The sequence below is a fragment of the Triticum aestivum genome, chromosome 2D (assembly GCF_018294505.1).
Source record: "Triticum aestivum cultivar Chinese Spring chromosome 2D, IWGSC CS RefSeq v2.1, whole genome shotgun sequence".
Taxonomy (NCBI): Eukaryota; Viridiplantae; Streptophyta; class Magnoliopsida; order Poales; family Poaceae; genus Triticum; species Triticum aestivum.
Window position 1 is genome coordinate 235,500,542 of NC_057799.1, and position 8,980 is coordinate 235,509,521.

An 8,980-nucleotide genomic window follows, 5' to 3' on the forward strand; every position below is an offset into this window, starting at 1 on the left:
TATCGCAAATATGATGTTGAACATCTAATTTATATTAAAGATGTTGCATTTTGAGGAAAATTTGGGTGCTAGCGTTAGATGGTTGGCACCCGCCGGACTTGATTTTCACCAATTACACCAGCGCGTTTCCAAGGGTGAATCCACTTTGTAGCCATCGAAGGTTTATAACTCTAGTTCTAGTGTTTGTTGTTGGTTGTTCAGAGGATAAAACAGGTTCTAAGATGTTGTTCCTGAGTCCCGGGGTGACACCATCCGTTCGATGTTTTTGCCCTTGGAGATGCCCTTAGTAAGGAATAAAAAAGAACATAATGGCAAGTCGGGACCGCCAAAAGCAACCGAAAGCAAAATCACTCACTCATGTGGGTCGTGAAAGATTTATACAAGCTTCCTTTTTCCTACAGGAATCAAAGAACCACACGCATCAACGTAGAATCCCACGAGCTAAAAAGCAGGACGCTGCAAATCCAAACAGGAGATCCCGCGTCTCGAACACTAGGGGGAATCTCGAGTTCCAAATGCCACGCAGGTAAGAGGTACCATTCTAGAAGCATCCAGAACATCCGATCCAAAGAATTCCCACGCCAAAGGAATTGCGAAGCATGCAGCCGATGAGCGGAACTGAATCCAACACCCCTGGGAAAAAGAAAAGAAAAACTCGAAACCGTCCACAGATCATCACTGCGAGCTACGACGAGAGGCTTGACGCACGAGAGAAATAGGCCCGTACCTGAGCGGACTTGGGCCCGTACTTGAACAGCGTGCCCTGGAGCTGCTTCCTGCGAGCGCCTACGCCTGTGGTGGCTACAGGGGCAACGACGCCACCCTTGCCGCTCACGGCAGCAGGGGTGTCGGGAAGGGAGACGGGGGCGGAGGTGACGCCGCCGGCGGGAGGCATGGCTGAAGAAGGGGGATTACCGGATGCTGTGCGCACGATTCCGGAGAACCAGGAAGAGGTAGAAGCCGGCGAGGTCATAGCGGCCGCCGGTGAGGTCACGGCGAGGGCATCACGGGGACGGGAGGTGCAGCGAACTTGGCGACTTGGGATCGGGGAGCAAGGGCATCTCCGAGGCGGGCACCATTCCGAACCTATCTGTCCGGGATATCTCCGGATACTTTAGGTGGCGTTTGGTTTGGTGGCTATATCCAACGCGGCATTTGGCAAAACCAATGCGAATATAACCACAATAAACTCATCAAATGTCATATGGAAAATCCATCCTACTACCAAGTAGTTACCGCACATGTCTTATATACTACTCCCTCCGTTCGGAATTACTTATCATAGAAATGGATGTATCTAGACGTATTTTAGTTATAGATACATCCATTTTTATCCACTTTCGAGACAAGTAATTTGGAACGGAGGGAGTACCATATGGTACTATATATACTACTTCCTCCGTCCCAAAATTCTTGTCTTAGATTCGTCTAGATACGGATGTATCTAATAAAACGTGACTTGATACATCCGTATCTAGACGAATCTAAGACAAGAATTTTAGGACGGAGGGAGTATTTTATTATTTTAAATATATTCATATACTATATCTAAGATATTTCAAAGCAAGTTACATGAAAAAATTACATATGAGCCTATAGTTTTTGTTATATTTGTGAAATACGTACATATTTGTACGAAAAAAGAGCATACACAAAAAAGATACATATTACCTAAAAATTAGTATATATACTACATAATCATTGTTATATACTACTCCCTCCGTTCCGAAAAACATGTCGCGAGGTCATTTTTTCAATTTAGTCCTTGCCGTTCTCCCGACCAAACCCGCGGTGCTCGTCCTTCCTCAGTCTTCTCCGACGCCGGTTGATTTGGTCGCCGCGCCCCCGCCGCCTCCGCCTTGCTTCCCTCCCGCCTCCCCACACCGGCGCCTTGTTCCCCTCCCCTCCGACCGCCGCCTCGTTCCCCTACGCCCGCCGCCCGCGAAGGTTCAATTTCGGAGACCACCGTCTGCAGTCCTCGCTCTCCTTCCGCCTGCGCTCGTCGTGAATCACCTCCTCTCCGTCGACCATGAAGATCGCCCCTCCATGGACGCCGTCGACCCGAGCACTGGGAAGCACGGGTGCCCCTTCTCCAATCCGCAAACGGTGCCTTCCACCAGCGGCGCTCCGTCCGACGGAGCCGTCCTTCCCCGAGGGTGGCGAGCCGGAGCTGGCACTGCCCTTCGTCGACCCCCTCCTCGCCGTATGGCTGCCTCGCCGCCCAGCAGCCACCACCACTGTCCACCTGGCCGTCAACCTCATCCAGTACTACAGAGCGAAGGTGAGGATGCTTGCCTGAATCCCCAAAATGTCAAAACTGAAAATTTTAGTACTGTACTCACATGTGAATCACTCCATTTTGGGCATTTTTTGTGGAATTTTGAAACATTTACTCCATTTTGGGACGCACGCAGGTGAGATTCAGTGTACTCTACGAACTGCTTCAAAATGTAGGGCATTTTGGGACACACACAGGTGTGCATTTTTGTGGAATTTTCAGTTTGTAAAATTGGAGTATTGAAGAAGTGTATTTTCCATTTTGAAACTGAAAATAAACCGTATGTTCTGCATTCTGTATGTTGATTATCAATTCTGTTTCCACTAAATTTTGATCAGTGACTATAGCATAATATCCAGTTTCCACTTTGTAAATTCAGTTAACACATTTGCTCTTTGTAAATTCAGGTAACACATTTAACACTTGGTAAATTCAGTTAACTCAAGGCTAAAGACAATCTACCAAGGCTAAAGCATATACTGACATGAAACGACAATAATGGAGCCATGGAGCAGCGGCAACTCAAGGTGATGGATCATCTCTCTTGCCTTGTGCAGCTTGCTCTGTTTCAAAGCATCTAAATTTTCCATTAGTTGATAGCAGCACGAGTCATGAGTCTCATACGATTTTCATCATCCTAATAAGAGCATCTATCAACTGCTTGTTTGTGCCCAAGTGTTGCCATTTTCTTCAGATTCTTCTTCAATTGCTTGCTTGTGCGCAACTGTCAGCAATTCTATTTTTTACGGTTATCTTGTCGCCACCCATGCAGGTCCTTTGAAAATCAGATCGTCCTATTTGCAATATCATGGGCTTTCACAAAGACAAGTATAACAAGGATTCCAATGAGAAATAGCGCCTAAAGAACAAGGTATGTGTGATAAAATCATCGTGCTTGGTGCATTTGTCGTCCCATCACTACGAAGCTGAATTGAAATTCTTAGAACAAAGCCCACGTTTGTAAATGTGGCAGCTCATAGCTGTCAATGGTGGAGCTTTAATTATTTTTGTTACCTTGCAGCCCAGGATTATACTGTTGTCCTCTGCTATTTATCAAACTTCATTGCCATGCTGTAGTATATAGTCATGCTCACTCACTCTTCTCTCTCTACCATGTAATGGCACTGGCACTGAAATTATTCAATCTCTGTATAAAAGGACTCACCAGTATATACTGATAGCTAATTAGCCAGGACCTTGAGATGGACTAATCCAGTGCTACTCCTCTCATTATCTAATCTATCCATGCTATGACTGCATATTTATTTACTGTACCAAACATGTCCACTGCATATCTGTTTTTGTTATGCCAATAATTTTAGTAAATTAGAATATACAGTAGTACTCCTTGTGACTATTCTTGAGATGGTCTTTCTTATTTTAGCTGATCCATCCCATGTGATATGACTAGATTCTTGTCATCCACTGTCCTTTTATTTGTTCCATGCTAAATGGACCTCTCATTAGTTGTTTAGTTGTCAAGCAAAAATTTCAGTCCACTAACCCAAATTAATTCAAATAACTAAAATTAATCCAAATCAATTCAAATAATCAAATACCAAATAATTCCAAATAACCCAATAATTCAATTATCAAATAACCCAGATAATTCCAATAAATTCCAACAAGGAGTTGATATACAAGGATTAGACAAGGCATACACAAGGGCATGACATAAGGGCATCTTTGTCCCCTCTTGACACAAGATTACACAAGACATACACAAGGAGCACCTGACTACATGACATAAGGGCCTCTTTGTCCCCTCTTGACTACATTCTTTCTCTGGCCACTTCTTCCCTTCCCTTCCCTTTACTTTTCTTTCTTTTCCCTTCTCTAGCTAATTCTGTCCTTTCATTTTATTTTCCTATTGCAATTTCCATTTCTTCTATAATGGCCCTAGTATCAACAACCACCCGACTGTCGCAATATACATTGGTTATTTCCAGTCCAGCATTCTGAAAGCGATCCTTGTGCAAGTGGGGCAACTTATATTGATTTCCTCCTTTGTCTTTCATAACTTCAAACATAACTGCTTCTAATGTGATAAAGCTTTTGTGCAACTTGTCGGGATCGTAGTTCTTGAATTCCTCTTCCACACCCTGTACCAGTTCCTGGATGTTTGTAGGTGACCTGCAGTCGGTTAGAGAATGGAGATAGTTATGGAAGCAGAGGTCCAAACAATTTAACTCAGGGCTATTTGGGGGCTGTTATAGCAATCGGATGTCAAGATCAGTTTGTTCCACAGCTTCTCGAAAAGCTACATCATTGGGAAGGACATGAGGCTTTGCGTTATCCTGTTGGATGAATATTGTTGCTCCCTCATCATCGTCAGGCCACTTATCCTGAATTGCCGGGATAACCTTATTGATTAGATAATCTCTGCACACAGGCCTGGTTACTTTCACTGATGTCAACACTTTTGTTCCCTTTGTTCTGTTCTGACTTGTCCGCTTCGCCTCAGTCTCTTCGACGAATGCCCAAATTCCGATCTTCCCATCGAATGTTAGCTCCCCCTCATTGTTATATCGAGGCCTGGCAACAGCTGTTAGGAACATTACCTTCCCAATGCTGTGAGTGTTTGACACGGTGCACTTTGGTTCAGGTTCTCCTGGAAGTACATAGTAACTATTCTTCACTCTCGTCATGTCAAACCACTTTTCATCGATGTGAACCATATTCGTCATTGGTTTGAACATAGCCCGAGAAGTTGAGATCGAATTGTCATCGACCATGGACATACAAAATTTCAATCTCGCAAGCTTGTTCTCTAGCTTGAGATGAGGCTTCACGGTGCTTGTGATGCGGTTGAGCTCATTCAACTGGAACCTCTTATGTAGGGTCGATCGGGCCACACCTAGAGACCGTGCCAGAGATCGAATTGTTCTTCTTTTATTCAGTGGGATTGTTGAGGTCCTCTCTAAATCCAGCTCCTTTCTCTTTCGGCCAGATCTTCCTGGCTTCTTGCTTGAGACATCTACTTCTTTGCCATCGGCAATTTGCTTTTTGGCGTCTTCCCAGATTCTTTCAACAGATCGTACACTTATGTCCAACAGGTTTGAGACTAGCAGCTTGTCGTCTGGTTGAACAGACCCATCTCTGAGCTCGATTACTAGCAAGGCGAAGTAAACACCATGCCTCTCCTTATCTGACAATTCTCTTCTCTTCTCTTGAAGTATCCAATTCATAACTTCATCCTCTTCCTCTTGAGCTTCATCCTCTTTCCCTTCATCTTCTTGAGGCATCCAATTCATAGCTTCATCGTCTTCCTCTTGAGGCATCAAGTTCAAATCAATAGTTTCATGTTCTTCCTTTTGAGGCATCAAGTTCAAATCCATAGTTATGTTTCCTGCCATCAATGACAAAAGATGAGTACACCATGGTACCATAACAAGAATATACACACACAAATGAGTATGCAAGTCAAACAAGAAATGCCGCCATGGTACCATTTCTACAAATAGCTGCCATGGCACCATTTATAGAAAGGCTCATTAGCTTACAAGAGCCTCTAGGTTACTAGTAGAAGGAGGAGTACTACTGTCAACACTTTTGCCACTGAATTTTCAGATTATGATCATGGCACTATCAAGTTCAAATGCATTTTAACTGAATTTTCTGTGCATTTTAATACTGCATTTTATCCACATTAACAAAAAGTACTACTCCTTTTCTCCAGTGCAATGTTCCGTGCAAAGATCGCATCATGAGAACAAACATGGCACTTGTTGCTGAGCCTGGACCAGCAGGACAAGCATGCTACATGGCCATTTTGGCACTGGAAAATACACAAAACAAGCTGTGATCATGCAATGGTTATCTAAAACTTTGCCTCTTATAACAAAAGGTAGTCTTCTCAAAAGAAGCTACTCTGCCTTTGTAGCTTAATTCGTTCCTTAAATATAAGCCAAAAAATTATATGGATCGCATGGTTTTCAGATTTCTGGAGTTGACTGTATATGTTAAAAAAAAGTAAACTGTATCTATGTCAGTATGTGTTTAGAACCAGCCATGGAATGGTTTTTGCTCAGGATTTCTATCATATGCCCTTGGGTGCAGTATAGTCTGCCAAGCTTAAGAAGTGAAAGTAGCGTGCTTATAAGCTGTGGTGTTCCACCTAAGCCGATACAGCTTACGAGGTTTGTCTCTTTGTTAGTAACTTATCAACTGAAACATGTAATGACCTTCAGAACAAACCCAGGTACCTATACTGGAGGAAAAGACACAGCTCGGCGAGGAGAGAATTCAGAGAGAAACAATAGACCGTGAGACATAAAACTATATACTCCAGAAATGAAACAGTGTGATCTTTGTTCCTTACTCGCTCGATAGTTCTAGAACCTGACAGATAGAAACTGTTGTTTCAGAAGGAAATGAAACAGAAACAACTAACCAAAGGGAAATCAGAGTGCCTTGAATCCCAAAATTAGTTTTCCTTCCATATGCAGAGATTTGTGTCTGGGTGTGGCCAAGACAAATTAGGATCACGACGCTGTGTGGGTGTCAGATCAGTTCAACTGATTCGGTTGACAGGAATAATGGGGACATTGACTCAAGAATGCATTTTAAAAACTGCTTTGTTGCCTATCATCTTCTCTGATCCCCTCCTGCCATGGCTATGGATTTTCTCAATTAGCTCCAATGGTGGTGTCTTTAAGACATGGAAGTGTGCAATTTTTCTGTATGTGGTCTCATATTTTTGCTCATGCGTGCTTTTTTCAGTTATTTTTTCCCATATTTTGGAAAGAACCATGCACAAAGGAAACAAACACTTCATCTGATGGAGTACCTTCTTCAACTAGCAGTACTCTGATGGAGTAACTTCTTCAGAGGGCAAATAGCACCAGCAGCATCAGTCATGGCGGCAGTCAACAGCAACAACAACAGCACAGGCAGAGGAGCAGTAGCATCAACACGGATCAACAACAGCAGCACAGGCAGAGGAGCAGTAGCATCAACACGGGAAGAGGAGCAGCAGCAGTACCACGGGCTAGCTCCAATGGCGGCAGGGGAGAAACAGAGGAGAAACAAGATGCAGCAACACGGGCTAGCACCACTGGCGGGCACGCAGGCAGAGAAGGAGCACGACGGCTGCGCGTGGGAGCTCGACGAGGACTCGCGGGAGACCACGGAGGGCGCGCGCGAGCTGCTGTCCACCAGATCATGGAGGCCGGCTCCGGCGATGCCCGTAGTTGGATCGCGGTGGCGCACGGGAGGCAGCTCAAGGTCGACTCGCGGGAGCTCGAGGACGATGAGAAGGAGCTCCTGCTCCACCGGATCGTGGTGGCAAACTCCGGCGACGCCCGCAGGTAATTGCCGCGGGAGGGGATCGCGGCGGCGCAGGTCTGGGCGGCGGTGGCGGAGCAAGTACTTGGCGACGGCGGCGGCGTTGAAGGTACGTGGCGACGGAGGCGGAACACTTCCTGGTGGGCGGCAATCACGCAGCTTGGCGGCGCCGGCCCCTGGAGACGCACGGGCGGCGGCGGAGGAAGAAGACAGGGGTGGAGGGACTTGTTTGCGATTGTTTTAAAACTATGAGGGCTTTTTTATAAAATTGGCAATAAACTACGCCTGCAGCATGTTTTTCGGGACGGAGGGAGTACATACTACACATACATACTCTCGGTTTCGACAGATACTACATACAACATACAAAACGCAAGTGGTGGTAACTACCACTGCTTGTAAGAAACATTTGTCCTATATATATAATCAAAATAACCGCCCCCCATTTAAAATTGATCGTTTAAAAAAGACGCAGTTCATGCTAATTGGACAATATTTGTTAATTTTTGATATATCACACATAATAAGGACAAAACTTAACAATTTTTCAACAAACAACGAAATTTAAACTAAAAAAACTAGGTGAGGCACCGGACTTGACCTTGTAGGCACAGACTTCGAGGCCGCCGGCACCTCTGTCGCCATCCGCGCACCCATATCGTCGTTGTTGTTGTCCTAGGCATTATCGCCATCCTTCGAGTGGTGGAAGGCCTCCAGGTGTCACGTCAATCCTGATCGACCTCCGTTGCAAGCTCGGGTCGCAGCCACTCGGCTGCCTCCGCCTGACCCAAACACTCGGCCACCTCTGCCTTGGGGCGACGGTCGAAGGCGGGGTTCTTGCGCCGCCTGCCGTCACCTTTGAGTCGGGCCAACCGCTCGGACTCCTCCCGCTTTGAGGAGTTGGTCGGCGGCGTCGAGTGGTCATGCCTTGTGATGCCCCCGATTTGACCGTACACTAATCATGCACGCAAATGTGTACGATCAAGATCAGGGACTCACGGGAAGATATCACAACACAACTCTAAAACGTAAATAAGTCATACAAGCATCATAATACAAGCTAGGGGCCTCGAGGGCTCGAATACAAGTGCTCGATCACACACGAGTCAGCGGAAGCAACAATATCTGAGTACAGACATAAGTTAAACAAGTTTGCCTTAAGAAGGCTAGCACAAACTGGGATACAGATCGAACGAGGCGCAGGCCTCCTGCCTGGGATCCTCCTAACTACTCCTGGTCATCGTCAGCGGGCTGCACGTAGTAGTAGGCACATCCAGTGTCGTAGGAGTCGTCGTCGACGGTGGCGTCTGGCTCCTGGACTCCAACATCTGGTAGCGACAATCAGGTAGAAGGGGGAAAAGAGGGAGAGAAGCAACCGTGAGTACTCATCCAAAGTACTCGCAACCAAGGAGCTAC

The 8,980-nt window shown here is 45.7% G+C and overlaps 2 protein-coding genes across 17 annotated transcripts in view; one reads left to right on the plus strand and one right to left on the minus strand.

Moving 5' to 3' along the window:
* LOC123052648 (UPF0613 protein PB24D3.06c) overlaps positions 1–1,121 on the minus strand; it is a 48,838-nt gene extending 47,717 nt beyond the window's left edge. Inside the window, exons 1-2 of one of the 2 annotated variants that reach the window (XM_044475951.1) lie at positions 728–1,121; positions 538–633 (exon numbers count right to left, since the gene is read on the minus strand). In XM_044475951.1, the coding sequence (XP_044331886.1) occupies positions 538–633; positions 728–973 (342 nt within the window). In that variant the 5' untranslated portion in view covers positions 974–1,121. The remainder of the gene's footprint in view (positions 1–537; positions 634–727) is intronic. The other variant, XM_044475952.1, reaches the window with a different exon arrangement.
* Positions 1,122–1,733: 612 nt separating this feature from the next.
* LOC123052649 (U1 small nuclear ribonucleoprotein C) lies at positions 1,734–8,571 on the plus strand. 15 transcript variants are annotated; one of them, XR_006424875.1, is made up of 6 exons: positions 1,734–2,281; positions 2,415–2,475; positions 2,686–2,805; positions 3,051–3,149; positions 5,958–6,125; positions 7,084–8,570. XR_006424875.1 is itself a non-coding variant. In XM_044475954.1 (5 exons), the coding sequence occupies exons 1-4, from the start codon at positions 1,735–1,737 to the stop codon at positions 3,139–3,141; spliced, it is 711 nt and encodes a 236-aa protein (XP_044331889.1). In that variant the 5' UTR covers position 1,734; the 3' UTR covers positions 3,142–3,149; positions 7,084–8,571. The 15 variants fall into 15 exon arrangements, 3 of the variants coding, with proteins under 3 accessions (XP_044331889.1, XP_044331891.1, XP_044331890.1); XR_006424874.1 differs by lacking the exon at positions 7,084–8,570 and adding an exon at positions 7,001–7,043; XR_006424877.1 differs by lacking the exon at positions 5,958–6,125 and having other exon boundaries at positions 7,084–8,571.
* Positions 8,572–8,980: the final 409 nt, after the last annotated feature.

Bases quoted from the DNA above. Each gene is read 5' to 3' on its own strand.
- LOC123052649 (XM_044475954.1), top strand. From the start codon at position 1,735: ATGTCGCGAGGTCATTTTTTCAATTTAGTCCTTGCCGTTCTCCCGACC. The intron at 2,282-2,414 runs GTGAGGATGCTT...GGACGCACGCAG, and splicing joins TCCAGTACTACAGAGCGAAG to GTGAGATTCAGTGTACTCTA.